General features: G+C 42.1%; 1 protein-coding gene across 10 annotated transcripts in view; it reads left to right on the top strand.

Annotated features, from left to right (window-relative positions):
- LOC306980835 (adhesion G protein-coupled receptor L3) overlaps nt 1-24,232 on the top strand; it is a 220,246-nt gene that overhangs the window by 50,664 nt on the left and 145,350 nt on the right. For all 10 annotated transcript variants that reach the window (XM_079580323.1, XM_079580320.1, XM_079580319.1 and 7 more), the window contains exon 3: nt 23,563-23,776. In XM_079580323.1, coding sequence (XP_079436449.1) covers nt 23,563-23,776 — 214 coding nt within the window. The remainder of the gene's footprint in view (nt 1-23,562; nt 23,777-24,232) is intronic.

Below are 24,232 nucleotides of genomic sequence, written 5' to 3'. Positions count from 1 at the left end.
AAAAAAAATGAAAAACCTTTTACACACTGTTTAAAGTTGGCATCCACAGACTCCATTCGGCTATAGCTAATTCCATAGCTCCTTTCTGAACCTCCCTTTTGATGACATTTTTTTGCATTCAGAAAACCTACACTGGCAATAATTGAATTCCAATTTTCAGCCGCACTTCTTTTAAACTGCAGTCTATTTGTATTTGATAAAGCCGGTGCAGTGTTTTGTGGCGTTTGGCACCACGCGCCAAAAGCCCTTTTTTACGTTCTCCAGTAATGAGTGAAAAATCAATACCTGCTTGATATGGGCGAATAAAAAACTGCCCTCCGCCGCCCGCTGTATTTGGAGACATTGCGCGGACATTGCCAAATTGCCGTCACATCTCGGCACCTTTGACAAATGAATGACAGCAACATTAGGAATGGCAGGCCGGGGTTAAATACCTCGGCATGTTTTATCGGTGCGTGTCCAGAGTTCACTTTATATCTTCCAAATACGTGAATTACACTGTTGCGCTGTGCAGCATGGGATTTTGCAGATGGCAGAGCAGTGTTTAATTGCTGGAAAATTGTTTGTTTAAAATACAGATGAAGTCGTTTATTAGATGGAGGGTTTTCCAATGCGCACCACCACTATATGCCTCTTTTCTTATAATGGCCTATTGTTTACACTCTTAACCCCCACCAGAACTGGGCACATTTTTCTCCAGTTTGGCATAGGGCAGGGCGATTTTGATTACGATTATTTTCCCCATATTGATCGATCTTGATTTTCGATTCAATTATTTTAGTTTTAAAGAAAAAAAGCAATAAATATGGCATTTCCTGGACTTACAAGTAAACAGATGCTGCGGCCAAACTGAAAACTGTGGCTAACTCATCAGCAAAAACAAGCTCCACACTTCTAGTGTCACAGCACAACATTCCCTCACCTGCCCAGTGCCCACGCAACACACACACATCTGCAAAGGAGAGGCAAAAAAGGGAAATATTTGAAGAATGGCTTGGCTTCAGAGCCTCACAAAGCCAAGGCTTATGAAGTGAAGCGCTAACAACTTACTATGTACATAAAGAATACTCTTTGTAAACTGCGCATTTATAAGTATTAAAGAAGATCAAACTTACAATTTACTGGTTATAGTCCAGCTTATCCACGGCTGCAGCCTCAAAAATAGTCCACAGCAATCGGTAGTTTCCCCTTTGAAGGTAAACTTTCATCACCGTGCGCCTGTCCTGGTCCTCTGAGGCTCCTTGTGTGTTTCTGTTTTGCCCATTTGACAAGTTAGCACCACTTTGTAGCTGATTTTATCACCAGGTCCTCTCCTCTTGCTGCCGCATGTATCATCCGTGCTTCACAGCTAGAAGGTCCGGGTTCCATTCCCACCAGTGTGGCGTTTGCATGTTCTCCCCGTGTCTGCGTAGGTTTCCTCCAGGTACTCCGATTTCCCCTACCACTAAAAACATGTACAATAGGTGAATCCTCCAGCCAGGTGTTTCTGACCACCAGCCTGGCTCCACATCATGGAGATGGGTCCCCGAGCGCGAGTATACTTTTTTTTATTTTTTTATTCTTTATTTGTAAATTTTAGCACTTTAAAGATGGGTACGATTTACTTATGTGTGCAAACATGAGCACAGCATTATTATTCACTTTCACAGAACACTGTCCCATCAAAAAACAAATAGAAAAAACAGAAAAGCAAACAAACAGAAACAGAACTTCAGGGAGTGACCACTACGTTGTCTTTAAAGTCTGACTCACAGAATCAAACCAGGCTTTTTAATTTTTATATAGATGACCCATTTTTCCCAATACTCTAAGAACTTCTCTTGTTTTTGGTATACAAATGCCGTCAGCTCTTCCATTTTAAAAATATTCATTGTTATATCCCACCATGCAGATAAAGTGGGAATATCTTGTGATAACCATTTCTGAGTTATGCATTTCTTGCTTGCCACCAACAGGATGCTTAACAAATACTTATCTTTTTTTCTCCATTCCTGTGGTAAGCATCCAAAGTAAACAGTTATTATTTCGAAAGGAAATATACATTTGAAAATGTCTTGTAATGCTCTGTGAATGTTCATCCAATATTGTTTGATAAGTGGGCAATTCCATAGGATGTGAAAGTGATTTGCACGTTGGTCCCCACATTTTCTCCAACAAATAGGAGGTCGTCCGTCAATGTGTGTTTTTTGACATGGAGTGATAAAGAATCTTATTATTGTTTTCCAACCATATTCCTTCCATCTCTGTGAGTTTGTACATTAGAAGTATACATTAACCTAAACTTAAAACGCGATTATTCGTGATCGACCTTTATTAAAATTGCGATTAGAATTTTTTTTAAATGACAAAAATGCGCTAACAATGTGACAAAAAAGTTACAATCAGGTACGAGGCATTACGCTGTTACTCTGCACCTGAGAAGCTTTTAGATTTGGGTAAAGCCGAACTGGAGAAAGTGCACCGAGCAGAGACAGTGTGGCATTTTCCATTTTTCCATCTAGCCAGTACATACGATAACTCGAGAGGCGTGATGTGTGCTTTTAGTTTTAGATCACGTAATTGCAAACCTTTTGTGAACTATATGAAGACGCCATACGCACAGATCCAGCACCCGCAGCCACATTGTACATGCATGAAAGCCAACACATATGCTTTTCATCCCCTTCCTGTAAAAAATCAATCCAGCATGTCCACGGAGCTTATACGCGACATGTTTTGCATGCGGGTGACACCGTGAGATGGTACCTTATATGCAAATCTGCACCCCCACATGCTCCATATAAAGCCTTTTTTTCTTTTTCTTTTTACGGTCATCTGCAAATGTACGGCGGGGACGTGCGTGAAGTGAGCAGCCACCCACGCGCGTGATGAATTGTTACCTCCGAAACGCTATGATTGCAATACAACCTTGAGGCCATATTGAAGGCATTTTGCTAATTATTCAAATTAAGATTCCTTGGAGTCCAACACAAACCCGCTGCACTGATGCTTTCTTTTTATGTGTGTGTGTGTGTGTGTGTGTTCATAATGGTTATCAGGAGAGCAGTTGTGTACCTGGATTTGCAGTAGCCTCAAAATGTATTATTCCCTTTTTGGTGCTTAAAATGCGCATGCAACATCGTGAACTTAATGTTAATTGCAGTAGCTATGTGTTTTGTTTGTTCGCTGTTGCTCCATTTTGCTGAAGGCCATTACAGACCCACGTCTATAGACTAATGTATACAAATGAATAGAAAACCAGATGGCCTCGCCTCTTTAGCCCAGATGACGGCTGGTGAGCTCTGTATTCTCGTTCAAATCTCTCTGAATGTGCGACACTGAGCCATGTTTCAGCGTCCCTCTCCGTGCTCCGCTGAATACATACTTCACCTCAAATGGCTAGCCGCTAATGGCACTGCCCCTACAGTGAAGGGTTGTTGTCCGTGGCCCCTTTGCGCATTTTCTACCCGATTCCAAACACGCGCGTCACAACATTTTCCAATTTTCATATCAGAACAACGTGACATCCCCGGTTTGTCCATATCACACGTAAATAGGGATTAGTGTTCTTTGTTCAGCAGGTGAAAATGTGTTTTGTCAATGTCGTTCGGCCGCTTTATAAGCAAGCAGCGAGGGGAAAGTAAAAGAGAATGGTCCAATAGTGTAGTTTATCAAAATTGTCAAACTATCGCCACTTGATTTCTCCCTCCCCCCTCCTCTCCCTTCAACGTCTGAACTTAAAGGAATAGGCCACCGTTTTTTACATACTGAGATATGTTCTTACCTTAGCTTTGACGAGTTCTTTAGGACCTGTCTGATCTTCCCCCGTGCCTTCAATTACGTAAACACAGCGCAGACGGCGTTAGCATTGAGCCTCTCCCCCTCTCCACTATAGCTCCAAAACAGGTCAAGATAGAAGCTACCAAGCTCTTCCACGTTTTCCCCATTTAAATATGGTTACGTGAAGTGTTACACTACAAAGTATAATTACACAAAATGTGGATTTTCAAAGCGGATAAAAGAGGGAACTATATTGTAAGGCGTAATAATACCAGGAGTAGTTTGAAATCCGCGCAGTAATCTTCACTTTACTGCGCAGTAATCTTCACTTTACTGTGCAGATGCCAAACTACTCCTGGTATTACTACGCCTTACATTATAGTTCCCCCTTTTATCCGCTTAGAAAATCCACATTGTTTAATTTTGTGTAATTATACTTTGTAGTGTAACACTTCACGTAACCATATTTAAATAGGGAAAACGTGGAAGAGCTTGGTAGCTTCTATCTTGACCTGTTTTGGAGCTATAGTGGAGAGAGGGAGAGGCTAAATGCTAACGCCGTCTGTGCTGTGTTTACGTGATAGAAGGCACGGGGCAAGACCAGACAGGTCCTAAAGAACTCGTCAAAGCTAAGGTAAGAACATATCTCAGTATGTAAAAACTGTGGCCTATTCCTTTAAGCCCTGGTGTGGAATTTTAATTTACACAAACAAAGGAGGATCTGATAGCGCCGAGACTCGCAAAGTCAATTACGACCAAGATAGTCTGTGACCCGGCTTTTCACGCTATTCTCTTGGATTTGTCACCGGACCAATGGACCATGCGCGGTAACTAGTGATTTCAGCCCCAGCAAATCAATAGCGAGTATTGTAAAGTGTGCATTCACAGTGGAGAGGGGTGGAAGAGATCAAATGTTACGGCGCAGAGATTAGCCCGTGAAGCCTCTCGGATAGGGGAGGAGAAAGGAGCTCGGCAATAGAGAGATGCGTGGTCGTGGCATTGGGCGATACTGCGGGGACGACCTTGCATGGGAATTCAATAAAGCCGCTGACAAAAGAAGGTCCACTTTTGTGAAAGCTCCCAATGGAGTGCAAGGCTATTTTCCTTATTAATTGTGCTTGAAGTTGAACCCTTTGTTATCCAAGTGAAAAATAGCATTGAAGGTTTCATCCGCTGAACGAAAATGGGGTTTTATTCTGCTTGTCGAGCTGGAGAATATGGCAAAAAATTATATCAAATTTACTTTCTCTCACTGGTATCACTGTCAGATCAATACTGCTGTACAGGTCCTATCGGGTTACTTGGTGTATTTCCGTCAGTTGTCATACGTTTTAAGCGGCAACTTATCCTATAACTTGTGCTGTTGCATTTAGTTACATCAGATCAACATTTGCCTCGCCGTAGTCGGAAGGAAAGGGTGGATACAGACTGAGAGTAATGCAAGCTGTTTCATAGTTTGGACAAATGCCAAGGCGGAGCACTTCCAGAGCCGTATGTATTTTATGTAGTGCGCCTCACAGATATACAGTCCCTCCCTTTATTCCCTGCAACAACAGCACAAATCTCCCACACCGTGGCCCGCGCTGAGTTATACACATGTGCCGAAATGGAGTCTCCGGAGGGTCACCGCCTGGTTTGAGTCTGGCGTCACGGGCTTTCGGTCACAGGAGACGGGGAGGGAGGGAGGGTGTCAGACCGGATCATGGATCACTGATATCCAAGCTAACTGCACTCCCAACAGCGACCCATGACCCGCTGCATAAAGAATGACTCTGGTTTATTACAATCTGGGTCAATGTGAAGTAATGGGGAGATGAGACTGAGGCAGTTCAGGAAAAATGAGCTGCTACGTGATCGGAAAGTTATGAATTAGGCGTTCCCCATGGTCTTCAAATTGGAAACATTATTAGATTACCAAATGAAAACATATTTTTGAACTCTCCTTGCATTTAATTAAATTGTGTACAGTGGTCTTAAATATTAGATCTGTAACATTATCCTTGTTTTTTGTCTTTCTTAGGATATCCAAAGTTTGTCGGTCTGGGACAATTTTTTGAAGGGAAAGTGTTGGCACAACTGGAAAAGTGATATCTGACATCACTGAAAAGACAATTTGCAAAACGATCAACAAACAGATTAAAACATCATTGGTCACGGATCCTGATTGTTAGATTCATATTACAGTGCGGATGTATGAGCACATCAATCTGGAAAGGCTCCCCTTTAAATCGTTCAGGGAAAGGACAGACTTTCGGGGAGTATTTGCTGCTGATCGGATCAAGCAGATCTCATACAACCTAATCACAGCGAAGTCTCAAACCACAAAGTGTAAAAGTGCTTGTTGCTGTCGGCTATGTAAAAACCTGCACAGTCAGAAATAGCGGGGTTGTCAAGCCCATTTTGTTGGGGATTAGACTCTTTCAAGATGTAGTTGTCAAGATGAGTTTGTCAAATCACAAATCTTGCGGTAATACATCTTTGCACGGTTAGATAACACAAGCAATTACTTTAAAGGTAACATGAAAATTGACTTTTTAGCTTTCCCGCGTCAAAAAACGTACCTAGAGTCGTTTGTTTCATTCCCGCAAGTTTAGTGGTGTGTTCCAGGCAACTTGTAGCTGGTAGTATCTTTCCCACTTGCAAAGTACGATAAAAACAAAGTCGTATGGAAACAAAACGGCTAATGCTACAACAGTTAGCTCATATGATGCTACTTTTGTATGAAAGTTTCTCCAAACTAGATATAATTAAAAACATACGATATAACGTTATGTTGAAATCGGTGACGAAAAGCAACGTTCAGTTTTGTTACAGTTTTAACATTAGCTGCGCTCCACCACTGGGGGCCGCCATTACTGTCTACATCTCGTATTCGAAACTCGGAGCAGTCTTGAGGTTTCCGAGTTTACGAGTTGTAATTGCCAGTTTGAGCGGCGTTCCAAGGCATTTTACCAAGTGGGAGGTGGGAAATTGACCAGTTACCAGTTGCCGAGAACTCACCATAAGTTCCATGGTTGTTTCTTCTTCTACTGCTGAGGAGCTTCGATAGGTTAGCATGGTGTAATGAAATTTACCCTTTGCTGCCTGCAAGAAAAGACTGCAAAAACCAAACAATGAGATGCAAGCAAGAGCCAATAAAGTGTCGATCCACACACAGATATTTGTAGTTAAAGGGGGAAAAAAGGGGGGGAAAAAAGTAAAATACTGGAGTAGAGGTGTCTAAGAGCAAGTTTATTAGCCATGACATGAACTGATCATTAAATTGTAGACTTCTTCACCAACTGTTTGGTCATTTTGCAAGAATGCTACCCACCCCATTTCTTTTGGCACGATCTCTTCTTTTCCCACCGGATGTAGGGAATACCATAGCGAAGATGTCTGTTTTAGGATGGTGGTGGTGGGGGGGGGGGGGGCGGGGTGATGCAATGCCAAAAGCCATAACTTCTGCAGACATCTCTCTCCCTCTCTCTGTCTCTCTCTTTGCCCCGGACCTTACAAAAGACCAACTGTGTCAAATGAGAAAAATTGCAGGTGCACATTCCCCAGCCCTACACACACACACACACACACACACATATTAGCACGTCTATCCGTGATCACTGGCCCTCATTTAGCGGGATAGGGAGTGCGGGGGGGGGGGGGGGGGGGGGTGTCTCTTTACAAACGGATAATACAGTTCTTTCTATTCAACGAGATGGACTCAGACTCGGAGCTTGAAACTGGAGACGAGAAGTGAGCAATGTCATTCCGCAGCAGGCAGCGCCGTCGAAACAATATGTGTCCCGGCTTTTTATGGGCCCACTGCAGATGTTGCTCAGCTGCGTCGGTAATAGAGGGCATTTTGTATTTTGGTTGAAGACAGTAAGGAGCAATCTTCATGGGGCTCTGAGTTTAACCCCAAAGCACCCAACTGATGCCTCTGAATATAAATGGTATTATTATTCGCAGTCACTGTTTCACAATAGACAGTATTACACTTTTATTAATGCGGTATTTCATTGTCGTTCGCCAGATGGAAGTTTTATTTATTCATTCTTACTTGTGCAATTGTTGTCTGAAACATTTTCGAGATGTTTGCCACCTTTTTTGAAGGAAAGTTTCTCCTCACAGAAGGACCCTAGTTCAAGTCTGAGCCATGTAGAATTTGCATGTTCTCCCTGTGTCTGGGTGGGTTTCCTATAAACACTTAGCTAATTCTTGTCCTGACTAAGAACAAAGTCTGCAACTTTACTTGACTGCATGGATTTGTATGTGCTTTATGCCCTATATCAGCTTTAACCTCATAACCCCCACCATAAAGGGATTATACAGAGTTTAAAGACGTTAAAACTGAGTATTTTCATCCCCCTACATGTTCCAGCCATGTCCTAATGTATAGAATGAGCCCAGACCTGTTCACCACAACTACCTCTAAAATCCTGCACTGTCACTCAAAACGTTGTTGCCGTCATGCACAAGCTTAATATAGAAACTGCAGTTACGTGTAAGACCTGAGGTGGCAGTAGTGAGCATAAAATGACCAACTTGCATCTAGTCTGTTTCACCAAGCACATTTTCTCCAGTATGTCTTATTACCCAAAGCTTCTCGACTGGAGCTTACAGCCCATTGGCTAGAGTAACGCCTCATTTGAAAGCTAAAACTGATCAAAGCTCTTTCTTATCGATGTTGCTTTGTCACATGTTTTATGCTTTTTTTTCACTTGTTTTTTTGCCATATTTTTGTCACTCCTTTTATGTTTTTGTTGCTTTTTTGTCACGTTTGTATGATGCTGTTTTGTTGTGTTTTCATCTTTATTTTCGTTGCTACTTTGATGGGGTTTTTTTTCATGAAGCTTTTAGATTTGGGTAAAGCCAAATTGCTGAAAATGTGCTTGTTTCAAGTGGGCGTTAAAGCAGTACTAAGTAACTTGTTTACCTTAAAAAATCCTATCCGTAGTCCCTCTGCGGGTAAAACAAGTGTTAATGGAATGATTGGGGGGGTCTTTCATCTCCCCTTGGTGTCTCTGGCCAGAAAACTACCCTTGCAACTTTCCTGCACCGGGTCGAAGGCCCCAATACACACTAATGGAATCACGAAGAAGAAGCTAACGGGCAAAGCTAACTGAGTAAAAAACCGTAACATGCTGCGACACCTGCAGTGGCGCTTATGGCCTCTAGGGGCATGAGTTACTTATTACTGCTTTAAGAGGAGATGACACTCTCTGACACAAACCTGTCAATTCAGCAGATTGAAATGCTTAGGACAGGCACAAAAAGCACAACATATATTAACTTGCGAATGTTGGCCTCATTTTCAGCTCAGTGGGCTCATATACTGTACGAGTTTTTACTGTTGATCTGTCCCTCCCACGGTGACCAAAACAAATCGCTCGTCTATTATATTATATTACCTAAATAATTGCAAACTTCGCGATTCGCTAATTGCGTCCATTCTATTGCAATTAAGGCCGCTGCCCCATTTTGCAGGGCATCGTTTCTCATAATTATTTGGCGCACGCTGAACTGCAACAGTTCCCGTCGCGTTTGCCAAAAGTTGTCCCCAGTTTAATCATTCCCTTTTTCTGTTAAAATTGCAATACGCATCATAAGCACAACACATGTAGCTTGTTCTGCCTCAAATCCTGTGTTGCCGTTCCATTTCATGCTTCTCCAGCTCTCCCTCAGATTCCCGTCGACATTCATGTAATTCCAAGCCCATGTCGCCTCATCCATATTCAGCAGTGATTATCTCAGCACAATAACCCCAGCGTCAGATACCTGCCTCTTTGTATACGGAGGGAGGAGAGAGAGGGAGAAAAAAAAGTCATCAAAGCGCGTCATTGTAGCGGTGTGCCTTGGATATAGCGTAGCCTCCCGAGCTAATTTCGGCAGCGGTGCCTTTTGACTGTGTACATGTGGAATAGGATTACATGTGCACTTGTGGGCGGCTGTGGAAGCGAGCGGCTGTTGTTTTTAAACCATCTAAAACAAGCTACAGATGCGTTTTTTGTCCTTAAATCAAATATCACCCACGTTTCCCCATTACATTTTTTTTTTTACAGTAAGTCTTTTTTTGTTACAGGCTGTAGGCATTGCTGGAGGTTGCTCGGCCCCCTCCGCAACAACCTTGGAAATAAACCATCGTCCAATGCATGATGCTGTCAAACATTATGACTACTGCAAGGTGGAGTGAATAACGTAGGTTTCAAAGATCTGTTTGTCACGGGACCTGTTGTGGTGAGTGAGGCATAGGCAGCAAGAAAACCTCCTCATATATGGTGTTTTGGAAGCAAGGGAGGAAGATGCAAATGGTGACGGATAGGCGACTGGATCAAAGCATTTCCAAAATGGCGGCTGTTGTGGGATGTTTTCTGTCTTCACTCTTTTTATCTCTTTTTTTTTCAAGCCCATATGGATGTTTTTTCACAGTAGATTGTTCAGTAGAAGGAAAAAAAAAACATCAGTCATAGCTAGCGTTAGCATGTAGCATGATGCTAAAATGAAGCATCATGTTAGCATTCTCCGTTATTTTTGTAATTATGGGCTGTTGAATTACTTTGCTCCTCCCCATGTGTTTGTGTCTTTATTTAGTAGAAAACTGTATTCATAATTCTGCATTTGTTAAAGCAGTACTAAGTAACTTAATAAATCCTTTCCGTAGCCCTTCTGGGGATAATGCAAGTGTTAATGGGGTGATTGGGGGGTCTTTCATCTCCCCCATGGTGTCTCTGGCCCGAAAACCAAACGACCCGGACGCCTAATACATTAGTAGAATCACGAAGAAGAAGCTAATTGGCTAACGGGCAAAGCTAACTGTGGGCTAGCGCCACTTAAACAGTATTTACAGCCAAGTTTGAATGAAAAAAAAAAATCTCCATTGAGTAATTGGATGTACAATATCCCTCTCTCCCTTTATCTTTTCAGTCAGCGTAGTATTTACTCTCACGGACAATAAATGAGTAAAAAAAAAAACGCAAAATGCTACGACACTGCAGTGGCGCTCATGGCCTCTAGGGGCATGAGTTACTTAGTGCTGCTTTGAAGTAGAAATTAAGCAATCATAGAATGTTTAGATTTTTCTCCTCTTAGTTTCCCCCCTCAACTGCTTCAAACATGACCATATATGGCGATTCCAGCGATGCCGTCTCTATCTATATTGTAATGTGCTTAGGCCTGCATATATTCCACAGCTGGTCACAACCCATAATATTTTAGCCGTCAGTAACAGGCAGTTGGTCAAACTGCTATGCCCGATCTGTGTACAGTGCCATTAAAATTGACATAACATATAGCATTTAACCACTCCACACATAGGGGGACACTACATGAGAGAATTGATTCCCATTTGACCTGCCCAAGACAGTATCCAGGGAATTTGAACGAGCCAGTGTTATTTAAAATTGCCTGCCTTCAACAGTTCTCTGCATGCACGCGGCACTCCCTTGAGGACAACAGCCCACCCCCCTCACCCCCTCCCACACTCTCCAATGCATATTACATTAAAGTGGGTGTGTAGGCACTGGAAAACATTGGTGTCAGACCGTGCAAACCACTGGGGAGGAGCTGGGGGGAAAGCGGGCTGCGGTTAACTGTCGATAGGGGCGGCTTTAATCTGCTGATGCCACCAGTACAGGAGATTCTCTGTAGCTGTAAGGTACTGTACATGCACAGCCTTAGGTAAGTCTATATATAGCCAATCCTTACTGCCTCATCCCTATGTCAGGTACAGGGGATGCTGCCAGAGTTGGAGACGAACTGCTTTTTTTGCAGCAGGGATTTGCTGTTATACATAAAAAAATATATATTAAATGACCGCTGGTGGAGTCTCAGAAGTTCAAAAAGCTAAAGTTGAAATTAGGGCTGCACATACAGTATATTGGCACAATATAGTTTCACTGAGGTCTTCTGTTTTACGTAGTTTCCACGTTTTTGCTAACATAGGCTAAAAGTGCACTTTCCCCAGTTCCACTTTACCCAAATCTAAAAGGTGACAGCTGATAGGCCAGTGTAATGCCTCATTTGAAAGCTTAGACGTACAAAACTGATCTAAACTGATCTTTTTCTTGCATTGTGTTGTTGCCGCGTTGTCGTCACATTTTTGACATTTCTTTTCATGACTTTTTTTGTTGTGTTTCTGTCACTCTTTTGTTGCTCTTTTGTTGCATTTTCATCCTCTCATCTTTTTGTTCCTATTTTGACACTTTTTTTCAAGAAGCTTAGATTAGCGTAGATTTGGTTATAGCCAAACTGGACGAAATGTGCTTGGTTCAGGTGGGGGTTAAGAGGTCCACTTGAAAGGGACTATACAGGGTTTAAAAATGTTAAAATGATGTATTTTCCTCCCCCTACATGTTCCAACAATGTCCTAAGGTATAGAATGAGCCCAGTTCTGTTCACCACAACTGCCTCTAAAATCCTGCATTGTCACTCAGAAAGTTGTTACTTCGGGTCCAAAGTGCCGTCATGCATGAGCTTAATATAGAAGGTGCAGTTACATGTATGACCTGAGGTGGCAGTAGTGAGTATAAAATGGCTAACGTGCATTTCGCCCCTTTAAATGGAACTGTTTAAATAGTTTACTCAAATATTGCAATAATAGAGTTAATGTGAAGAAAATATCCCTTTCCTTCTCATATCATATCGGTAGCAGAAGCAGCAGCTGTTGTAGCAGGAATAGAATAACACATTTTAACAACATTTGAATATTGTATTAGTCGGGATGATTTTGATTATGAAGAAAAGTGCATAATGAGCAGTCTTAGAGACGGTAAATACCGTCCTCGTTTTGTCTGTGTACTTTTCATTCGTTGTCCCATTTCTGGTTACAATAAGAAAAATCACAATAAACGACACTGAATGCTGTTACAAATTGCCTTCAGTGGTACGAGTAATTCCAAAATTCCAAACCAATGTCTTTGCCAAGGCCAAAAATACAACTGCATATTCATGAAAGCATATTAAACATTTCCTCATTTCTTGTTCTTCATTATGTGAGTAAACATTACAGCCGTGTGCTTTAATTGGTATTAATTCTCAGCTTTTTTTTTGCCCCTCGGATATTGCGCCGCAGCAGAAATTTGTACTCATGGACTCGAGAGCGGATAAAGGGGAAGGGGGGAGGAAAAAAAGAGGGACAGAACGCGTGCGGCTAGAGAAAACAAATCATGATTCACTGAGTTTGGAGATTGCGCAAGGATGCTTCGGATAAAGCAACATCGCAAATAAGTTTACCCAAGGACAGGCCAAATGCAAGTTGCTTTTTAAGTAAGAAAGTGCATTTTCCAAACAATGCCATCTTGTTTATGCACAGTGAAATACACGCTCAAGTGCCCTGTTGAAATCATTGGCTGTTCCTTCCAATTTAAGCTATTTTATCTCTAACAAATGGTTCTTCAGAAAGGGAAAGAAATCTTGGTTATTCAGAATAAAATGTCTTGTATATTTGGTATCCTTTAGTGAACATGCACTTTGCTGTAAATAAGACAGAATTGCATTGGGAACAAAATGATGAATTCTTAAGTCCGTCTCTGTCCTGAGTCGAGTAATAATACATGCACTTGTTTAGGCAGGGTCTTTTTATTGGAGAAAGATACCCATATATAATAAACAAAGCCCTCTCTTCGCATGAATTACAAACTCAACGTCATGTAAGTGGTATAAATACAGACGGCATCTCGTCATAAAAGGGGCCGTGGCCTCGCCGAGGGGGGAAAATAGAATCTTTTGGGAAACACAATTTTGCTCTCTTTTTAGCCATTTTCTGGTGGAATATGAACTTATTTATCACATACAAATAAAGTCCAGTGTAAATCGGGACCATATGGACATTTTCTCATAGCTGATTGATTTGCACGATGCTAACATGTAGCATCATGTTGGCATTCTCCGTTTTTTTTTATGTATTTATGGGCAGTTGAACCACTTTGCTCCTCTCCATGTCTTTATATTTGTATTTAGTAGAAAACTATATTCATAATTCAGCATTTGTTGAAGTAGTTTTTGAATACATTGTTTTCCCCCTTAACTGTTTTCAAAAATGACCATATATGGGTGATTCCAGAGATGCCGTCTGTATCTATTCACCTTATTCCGCCCCGCCCACTTTTGCCCACGTTGTCTCGGCACTTCCGTTGTACAGACACTTCCGGTCGAACGCGAAGCCCGTTCATTTAAACGGAGAACGAGGGAAAATATTCTCTGCTCAAATCTGATGTTTAGTCGATTGATTTGTGTAAAATGCCCAATGTTCATTTGCACAAACATGTCAACACTGCACTGTTTCTCTGCGCGGCCGAAAAACGGCTTTGTTTTCGTGTAGTGACTGATTTTATGTGGACTTCTCCGGTCCCATGTTAACTGATAGGAGAAAATGAGCGGGCACAATTAATGGCGGTGCCCATGCGAGCCTCCGGAATAAGGTGAATACAATCAAGGTGTGGACCCTACTAGCCACCCATTGGGTCAAATGCCACGGACACATTTCCCTATATAGCCTTAACCATACTATGCTTCAGCATTCGGCAATTACAGCCAGTGTCGCCCCTTGGATCTATTCAAACAGCAGATAGCAACTGGTTTCCTCATTCGTTTCAAGAGGTGAAGTATTTCCAAGGTGTTTCTGTCACCCGTCTGCGCCAGTTGTCAAGCTCTGTACAATGGCCCCCGAGTTGCTATGGCGATGAATAGACTCGCGCTATACTTCCTCTGTTAAAAAGGGTACGCCGCATCACACACAAGCGTATGTTGGTGTCACCCGCTGCCAGACAGGTGCATTGTGTGGGAACAGAAAGATTACACTTCGCCACTGCGATTGTCAGAAGAACTCTGAACTGGAGCCTATTAAGGCGCAGCTGTGATTTTAAAACACACAAAAGCCAATGCAGCAGAGAAGTGCAAGCTGGTGCCAATGTGGATCCGATTGATATTATCGCCTCGGGGTAATGAAGCGAGTCAAATGGGGATCTAAGTGGGGTATATTTGTGGTATTGTTTTTTTTGTGTGTGGATAGTTTATAGTAGAGATGCACCGATCCAGCTTTTTTGCTACCGATACTGGGGTTTGACTACAGTATGTGCCAATATCCGATATTTACCAATACCAAGAGACTTTCTTAAAAGTGGCATTCTCTGAGTGAAAAATTGAATTGACTCTCCTCCATTGTAAGATTGTAAGATTAACTTTTATATTGTCACTCTTTTATTGTACTCTTATAGAATGGGGCAGGCCTGTTGTATGTGTATAGTTTATTCATGTTGTCTATGTGTATTGATTTTTGGCTGCAGCACGGGTGAATAGCCCAAGACAAACTTCCAACTCATGGGACAATAAAGTTTATCTTATCTTATCTAGAACAATAAAGTCATATTTTATTGTCATGTTACAGATCAATCATCAGTTATATCTATTGATAAACTCTGAACATTTAACAAGGATGACTTTTCTACACTAAATATCCTTGTGTATATGACAAGCTTTAGGGGTTAACCTCGAAAAAACATTGTCCACCTGCACAGATAATGTTCGTCTTTTGAGTCGTATGGGCTCCTGAAGATCCTGGTGTAGTCCATGGGGGTATAGTTAGAGATCCATAGGGCATGGCAGTTGCAAAGAGGGACTAGATAGCCACCACACAGCAGTTACTTTCCAGGCAAAAGTGTCCGGTGTGGAAGTTCGTCTCCAAAGTCACTTTCCGGGTCAGACGCTGGATCAAATCATATCCTGTGTGGCCATTGTTCACATAGTGACATAGCTCCTTTCCAACCAAAAAAAATTAAAATGCACTGAAAGTCTATCGTAGTTTCAATACGTGTGGAGACAACGAGCTGAGTGTTGTGATGATGCCACAGACAGCGTGTGGAGGGGACGTGTCGGAAAGGGTCAAGGGGCGTCTTAAAGAGACAGGGGCCTATTTCAAGCCATTTGCTACAGCAATTTTGAAAGAGCAGTTTTATACAAGGCAGTTATTTTAATTTACTGCATTTGCAGACCAACAGAGGGTTTCGTCATCATTGTAGTGTGCTATAGACTGGTGCTATGTGATTGAAAAAAGCATAATACACCCTCTTTAATATAAACAACTCCCATTAAGTGATCAGATCAATTATATTCCATCAGTTATTTCTTATTTTTGGCTACTTTAGGTATTTCTATCATAATTTCTGACCCAGCCTTGACTAGTTTTTGTCAGCATTAGCATGCTCCCACTAGCTTTAGCATGGTATTGTTAACAGCAGATTTTTTTTTTATACAATCATATACAGCATGCCCATATTCCCTTAGATTTAGGTGGTAAAAGTTTTGTTTTCAAGGCATTGAGAGCCAAAACAGGTATTGGATATTAGTAGCCGATACCCGGTATTGTATTTTTTTCCCCAGTATTGGCTCAGATATCCGATACCAGTATCGGATCGGTGCATCCTTAGTTTTTAGACTATACAACTAACCTGAAGGTGGAGGTTTGTGTCCTGTTAGGTGATCTAATTTTGAAATATTAGAGATTGGTATTTACCCTTAAACAAACTCTTCAATGCAAGTCCATGTCTGGGAACTTTTTTTTTTACCATTGTAAGATGCAGATACAATCCCCTTTGTGCTTATAATAATAATAGACGCTTTATGTCCAACGTCAACTTCAACTATCACGAACAACAACGTTGCCAAAACCCCATAGCCCTATCTAAACAATATCCCACCTACACTGCAGTGGGTATGAGCTGCTAAACCTGGCCGCGCTCTCCCGCGTGCTGTTAGCCAACCTGTCTGATGATGTGTGCGAAGAGAAGTGTGGTCATTCTTCTCACACAGGCTGCTCCAAATCAGCCCGTTGTTTCTTTGCCTTGACCTCAATTACCACGGGGGCATGCGCTACTATAAGGGCTTGTTGAGTCACGCCTGCTGCAGTAGTGGTTCTGTGTGCGTGTGTGTACCTTTCACGTGTGGGACAGAGATGGTGTCTGGTTTAGCCCTTTGGAGGATAGTCTGTACAATAGAGGCGGGGGAGCAAGGTGCATTAGTCGTGGCTGAGATGTCCCGGTGTAGTGCTATGTGGGTGGGACAGCAATAGGGGCTGCAAGAGTGAGTGTCAAGAACTAGTCACAACTATACATCTGACCACCAATGGAAATCAATCTTTTTGAACCTTTTTGAAACAACACCATCAAAATATTTGAGCATGCGACTTTTTTTTTGTGTGTGGCAACTTATTTCATGGTCAGACAGTGCATCGTATGACGTGCGCCGTTCGTCTAAAGACTTTAAAGCAATACTAAGTAACTTGTTTACCTTAATACATCCTTTTCGTAGTTCTTCTGGGGGTAATACAAGTGTTAACGGGATGATTGAAGGGTCTTTCATCTCCCCCTGGTGTCTCTTTCCAGAAAACCACAATTGCAACTTTGCTGCCTCTGGACCGGAGCCACCAATACACACTAATAGAATCACGAAGAAGAAGCTAACGAACAGGCTAACGGGCAAAGCTAACTACGGGCTAGCGCCACTTTAAACAGTATGCAGCGAAGTTTGAGTGAAAAAAAATATTTCCATTGTGTAATTGGATGAACAATATCCCTCTCTCCCTTCGCTTTTTCTGTCAGCGTAGTATTTACTCTCACGGACAATTAATAAGTTAAAAAAATTGCAACTTGCTATGACGGCAGTTGCGCTTATGGCCTCTAGGGGCAAGAGTTACTTTGTACTGCTTTAACTGAGAACTGCAAGGGCCTGCTCTCACAGCTATAATGCGGGTTTCCACTGTGCGATTTTGGCTCTCTGCAACCTACGATCACTAGTCGTGAGAAAAATCTTAGGTCATAGCTGAAAATCTTATGTCTTGTGTCGCACAGTGAGACAGGGAAAAAGACAGAACCATCGTACAACCATTTACAGGACTTTCTCTGCAGTTTTCCGCGAAAATAAACCCCAGCACTTGTCTCAGCTAAACACACGCCTTCTGAAGCACGAAACTGCTACGACAAATCTCTGATCATAGCTGCGATTGTCTCTTTGAACTGTTGCAGAGTGGAGTCGAGAGCAGCTCACGATTTTACCATCCCCACGTCATGCAATGTATCTAGCAATCTTATGAGACCAAAAAAAATCGCACAGTCTACACCTGCGGAGGCAAAATTAAGCTAAAGTTGTGTTCCCAATCCTGTTTGCTTCACTATGCTATTATTATACTCCAATAGAGACACTTTTCCAAGCTACACCCATTCCTCCAATTAGTCGGTCGCTGTCCTGCGCTCGAGGATTTAACCAATTACGGTGAAGTGGGATATCTCGGTGGAAGCAGGTCGCTTTAGTTACCTCTTTAGGCCAATTTAAGTAAAACCAGACAATTGGGACGTGAATTTTTTGGCATGATAAGTATTGCATGTAATAGTGCAACCATTACTCGCTTCCGAATACACCTTCAAACCAATTGGCCAATTTCCACCCGTATTCACTTTTCCTGTTATCTCTGTAGGGGCATTGTAATTGAATTTTTGGCTTTTGTGTTCCATCTGTCTATTTCACATTGATCAAAACTCTCGCATAAATCCAGAAATGTGACAAAGACTCTCCCATGACATCGGTGCTTCGTTAGGCCCACATTGTCGTTCATCGCGGCTAATTTGTTCACACCAAAAGAGCTCATTTCTCTGCGCGAATCCGAACCGGCTTGATTGACACCGAGACCTGTATTGGCGCGCCGCTACCTCGTCACACTTCCCCCCACACCCCCACCTCTGCTGGAGTTAGCGAAGTTGCGATTGCGTTGCCAATTAATGCGTGTCCTACCTGCGTTGGGGAGGTTGCAAGCAAAACACGTGGCTCCTGAATTCCGTGGGCCTAGAAAGGATCCCTGTGGCCCGTCGCAATGAGTAAAACTAATTGTGCCTCGCAACATCATTGGTCGAAGTGTCAGGAGGTATCTAGGCAATTTGTGAAATTTGTCATGACCACTTCCAAGGCAGACTTATGGAACCATCATTAGCAGCACTCTTGCAGTCTGCATCTCTTTGTCTGCGTGTGTTTGCTTTGGGCACTCAAGCTTCCTATTTAAACCTGAATGTACAGATCCTGGCACGAGATCTGCTTGGGACTACTCCTGCTCATGACTGTCGTTGAAAGGACAGGTTAAATGCAAAGTGTACAAAGTTCCCTAAATGCTCTTCCCATGTCAAGCCTTGAGCGAATATAGTAGGTTCTTTATTGCAATGTAAACTGCTTCCACTTGTGAGCTTGCAGCTTCCTGGTTTTAGTCTTTCCCTAAGCTCTTGCATTTAGATGCTCCCATTCTTCCCATTTTTAATCTAACTTCCCGTTTCACTTCATAATTCACTTCCTCCCTTTTGCGCGGCAAGACGCCGAGATGCCTTGAGGGCCATATGTAAACGCAAATTACTCTGAGAACAATTTGCTTGAACTGTTTGCCACTTCAAGATAAATATTCCCTCATGCATTATTGAAAATGGTGGCAAAATGTCTCGAGAGTGACTTATTTCAGTTTGCTTGGAAATGTCATCCGTTGCAAACTAGGAAGCCGCTGCGACAGGTTCCCATTGGCCTAATCAAATAAGGGTATCTCGTCTGGTGTGCAAATGAATCACTCGCTCAGGGGGGTTGGACCCATCCAGCCTTCCTCCCCGAGACATTTTGATCTGTTGAATCAGCTCCTTGCAATCTCCTCCCCTTTGCCTCCATATATCTTCCATTAATGCAATGAAGTCACGGTTCATCTCAGTGTAGCCGCTGATATCTTATGGTTGTAGCTTCAGGGCGACAAATATAAGATAAGGTGAACTAGTCACCTTATTATGATGTCAAAGGCTGGATCGGAGACTCTATTAATAGAGAATGAGATTACATCTCATAAATCAAGCATTATATGGGAAATCCAACAAATCTGAAGTCCGCAGTACAATGTTCATAGTATTTTATAGTCGACTGAACCAGCGATCTCCAGCCAGGAGCTCTCCAGCCCTTTTTACACATGCATGTGCATTTTAACATCATTAACTTGTGAAACTTGTCAGCTTGTAAAAACATGAGGATCCATGCAGTTCAGAAGAAAAATGTACTTTTTTCGTATAGATGGTTATTCATCTCTTTGAGCTTGAGAGTCCTTGATGTGATGGCTGACTTCCACATTCCTAATGCTCCATACTTGCGTTGCTGTAGAAAGCTACATTTGTTTACTGCTGTAGTCGGCTCATTGTGACTGACCTTAGCTGCAGTTGTATGACACAATTCCTTGAGACATGAAGTATCTCAAATGTCCTCCCGGCCACTAATTCTGCATCTTCCACACAAAAAGTAACAGTCTCCAACTTGTAATACAAATGTAGGATCTGTTAACTGAGAACTGTCATTGCAGAGAAAGACTTTTAAACATCTCAATGGGATAGCGGCATTTTCCACATGACCTTTGCCCGTGCCCTTTCTGATGCCCTTTTTATTCAGGAACTGGGGTTTCACTTGTATGTTCTCTGTCGTTCTGCATGCAGCTGTGAAGATTAAAAACACCCTTCAGATGATTTCACATTTCACAGCTTCCCCATTCGTCACCGTGGAATAATTCATTATTCTGGGAACTTGCATTAAAAAAAGAAAAGGAGTATGGTCTTACAACGATTGAAGCGTACATGAAAATTTGTAACTGAATAGACTCCATGTTTTGATTTGCATGGTGCTGTCAGTAACGATCGGAGAAAGTGGAAATATGAGCTCAATCAATCAGCGCCAGGCCCCAAATGTAATTACTCTGCAGTTGTTGACTATAGGGGTAAGTTGAGACTGCGCTGGCATGGACCCGGCTGCCTACATTAGACAATTGACTTTGCCTACTTTGTCTTTTCGTCTTCTTTTTTAGATAATAACCTGATTTGAACTCTTGACTCTTTAGATTTTCTGTTGCACGCACTCAAGTAGAAGTTGATATGTCTTACTTAAAGGTGGGAATGTCATTCAGCCACTGAGCTTTAACTAACTGAGGCCTGTACTAAGACTAATTAGGTCTTGGTTTGGGGCAGGAGCTGGGATGTTGGTTCTGAGAGAGTTAAAGGAACAGGTCACTGTTTTTCCATACTGAGATATGTTCTTACCTGAGCTTAGACGAGTTGATACGTACCTGTCTGGTCTTCGTCTAAGCTCAGGTAAGAACATATCTCAGTATGGAAAAACAGTGACCTGTTCCTTTAATAGAAAACTGGTTTTAGCATGAGGACCTGATCTTTCTCACAAACCTTTACATTACGGAAAGTGTTAGAAATGTCCTACATGCCTTATCTTTTAAAGGTGCATTATGCAACTTTTAGTGTGTAAAAAAAAAGTTGATTGTTGTACAGTTTGTACATATTTGACCTTGTAGTGACCCAAATGGTCGGCACGGTGCCTTTACTTTCGATCATGATGGTCTCCGGGATCAATTTTTTGGAGGTTTTCCGGTGAGAGGCTCCGTCAGCAGTGAAAACCTTCACAAACAATTGATCCTGGAATGTCCTCGAGTCCACTGTGATGGAAAGTAAAAGCGCTCATACGGCCACTGGGTTCTACAAGGTCAAATACGCACACAAAAAATTCTCAAAAAAAGTTACATAAAGCACCTTTAATATTATGTATTCAAAATAATCGATAATGCATAATTTAGCTGGGGCCATGGCACTATAGTTATTCCTGCAAATGCACTTGACCCACTTTGTCTCGGTGCGTTTGTTGTGAGAAGTTTAGAGAAGGGCAGAATAAATTTCACTTTTAATAAAGGCAGATAATGGATGGCTTTCATTCCCAAAATTGAGCACAATTATCGCCAAATGTGGCGCTTCAAAAGCTCTTCGCTTCGGCGGCGGCGGAATCATTTCAATGACAAAGTGGCGTGACACCTTAATGAGTGGTTTCTGGGTTTATCGTGTTTTCAATATTGTTGTTGTTTTCCCAATGAAAAGATAAGTGATTACAGAACTGATTTTTACATGGGAAAAAAATTATACGGACAAATTTCAAAAATGGCCACAAAAAGACAAAGCCGCCACTGGCCTCACTGTATTTATTCTGAAAACTTTTTTTTGTTGCTTTGCAGAAAACCAATCCATTTTATAATCTCTCTTAAAATTCTTCTTCTTCTGTACCGAGTAATTGCATTTACAACGTCTACTCTCTGATGATATTTTTGTTGAGTGTTGTCTGTGATTTTGCAGCCAAGCCCAAAGTGTTTTGCAAAGAGAGTTCATCTTGCTAATGTTTGCTGGAAAGATGTCTTTGTTTATCTTTGAATGAGAAATATTATTCAGACTAGCAGCGAGCTTTCTTGTATAACATAGGGGGCTGTATGTGTGATTGCGGCATTACCATTTCATCGTTTCCCTGCATATATTCTGAGTCATTTAGCTCAACCTTTCCCTTTTGAGCACTCTTGATGGCCTTTTTTCTCTGTCACCTCTCTGCTGTACACCTCCGACACTTGTCTGAAGAGATGTTTATAGAAATCTATAGCTGCTACGGCCCTCTACAGTCACTCAGGCCAATGTTTATGCTTCTTGATCATTTTTTATTTCTGCTATAAACACGTGCAGCCCGGCCAAAATTTTCCCATGCAACATTGTAATTGCTCTGTGAGTGCGAGCTGACTGATTCTCCGAGGTGTTTGGTTTGAAAAAAATAAAGTACAACGAGGGCTCAATTCGATGGCTACTATTGTACAATATGGCATCAATGGTAATGGTTGAATCAGCTGTTTATGTTTTGTGTATGCTTTTAAGTCAGTGCAAACTTTATCCAAGTAGTGCAAGATGTTTAGCCTCGGCGGAACTGTGTGTGTTTATTGTTTCTTAAGGACCAGAAAAGTTGGTAACCAAACAAGCACAGCATTTATTTCCTTAGTTTTGATCATTATCCATCTTGTGTTGACTTCTGACCTCCCGAAGCCCTTCGCAGCATTGTCCATCCTCCCACTCCACTCAGCAGTGTCCAGTCCACCCACCGGCTCTGCACTGGAGTGGTGGAGTCATGCTTTCTCATAAGTCCTCGGCCTTGACTTTTTGATTGTCAGTTATCTTGCTTATTGAGGCATTTTCCGGCTGTAACTTGCATTTGTGGCCTGTAAAACGGTATCAGGAAGTGACAAATTCAATTACTTCCTGAACAAAGTTTTGACCGGTTAGATGTAATTTCATCCCCATCTCCAAATCCCAAAGCTATTCTTAGGTTTGTTTTTTCCAGCCCTTTTGTTCTAATTCCTTTGAAATGTGTTGATGCTTTGAACATTAACGTAATACCGTATATTCCAGACTATAAATCGCTCCGGAGTATAAGCAAAAAATGCATAATGAAGAAGAAAAAAACATATATAAGTCGCTCGAGCCACCCTGGTGCACTGTTGACAAGCCTCTTCCGGCAGCACATTTTTAGCTTTTAGCCCGAGTGAGCTTTTCTTATTTTCTTCATTGCAGTAAGAGTAACGCCAGTCTCGCCAGTCCCTCACAAGTTTCTCGCTCGCCCCAAACTTTCTTTCTGCTGCTAAATGACCATTATTGGCTGCATATTTCACTACTCGCAGCTTGTAATCTGGGGGTATTTGGGTTCTTTTTTGGGCGTTTGTGTTCAGTCTTAGCAGATACTGGTACGCAAGCCAAAATTAGAGCGCCCTCTAGTGGCTGTCAGTGTGAAAATAATGAGTACAAGAAAATATATATCTTGGTATATAAGTCGCACCTGCGAATAAGTCACACCCCCAGCCAAACTGTGAAAAAAAGTGCGACTTAGCCCAGAGAATACGGTACTTGTTTACTTGCTTTGTCCTATCTAAAACACTAAACTGATTGATGTCTTTTGTCTCTCCTCGTGCAGCCTTCAGTCGAGCCCCGATCCCCATGGCAGTGGTGAGGAGGGAGTTGTCCTGCGAATCGTACCCCATCGAGCTGCGCTGCCCGGGCACCGACGTCATCATGATCGAGAGCGCCAACTACGGGCGAACCGACGACAAGATCTGCGACGCCGACCCGGCGCAGATGGAGAACACTCGCTGCTACCTCCCGGACGCCTACAAGATCATGTCACAAAGGTAAGGATTGACATTTAAACACTACAGCGGGGCATGTTTCTCATACCGAAGAAAACACGTATTGCATTCTGCAGGGGAGATGAGAAATCAATATTCTCTCATAGAAGTTTGGGTAATCTGCAGTCAATACATAAGTAAACTGCTTCAGTGTGCTGGCTTTCACTGCGTTTGTCTGGTGCCTTATTTTCCACAAAAATTGGATGTACTACAGGCATAATGTGCTTATTGCAAAATGTTGCAGATTGATTACTTGAGGCGCCCAAATGAGGCATAAACACATTTAAAACACATACTTTAGCTTGCCGCTGATTTGCGCCGGTTGATGAATTCACTATGGGAGGAAAAAAAATCAATGCTCCCTAGAAATAATTCCTTTCTTGGTGTACAAAACGCTTGACTTTTATACAAGCTTTGTTTTACACTTTTAGAGTTATGACCCAGAGATGCCTAAAGCGG

Source organism: Gobius niger, assembly GCF_951799975.1.
Source record: "Gobius niger genome assembly, chromosome: 21".
Classification (NCBI taxonomy): domain Eukaryota; kingdom Metazoa; phylum Chordata; class Actinopteri; order Gobiiformes; family Gobiidae; genus Gobius; species Gobius niger.
Note: the sequence above shows the minus strand (reverse complement) of the source record. Positions and strands in the feature narration are given on the sequence as shown.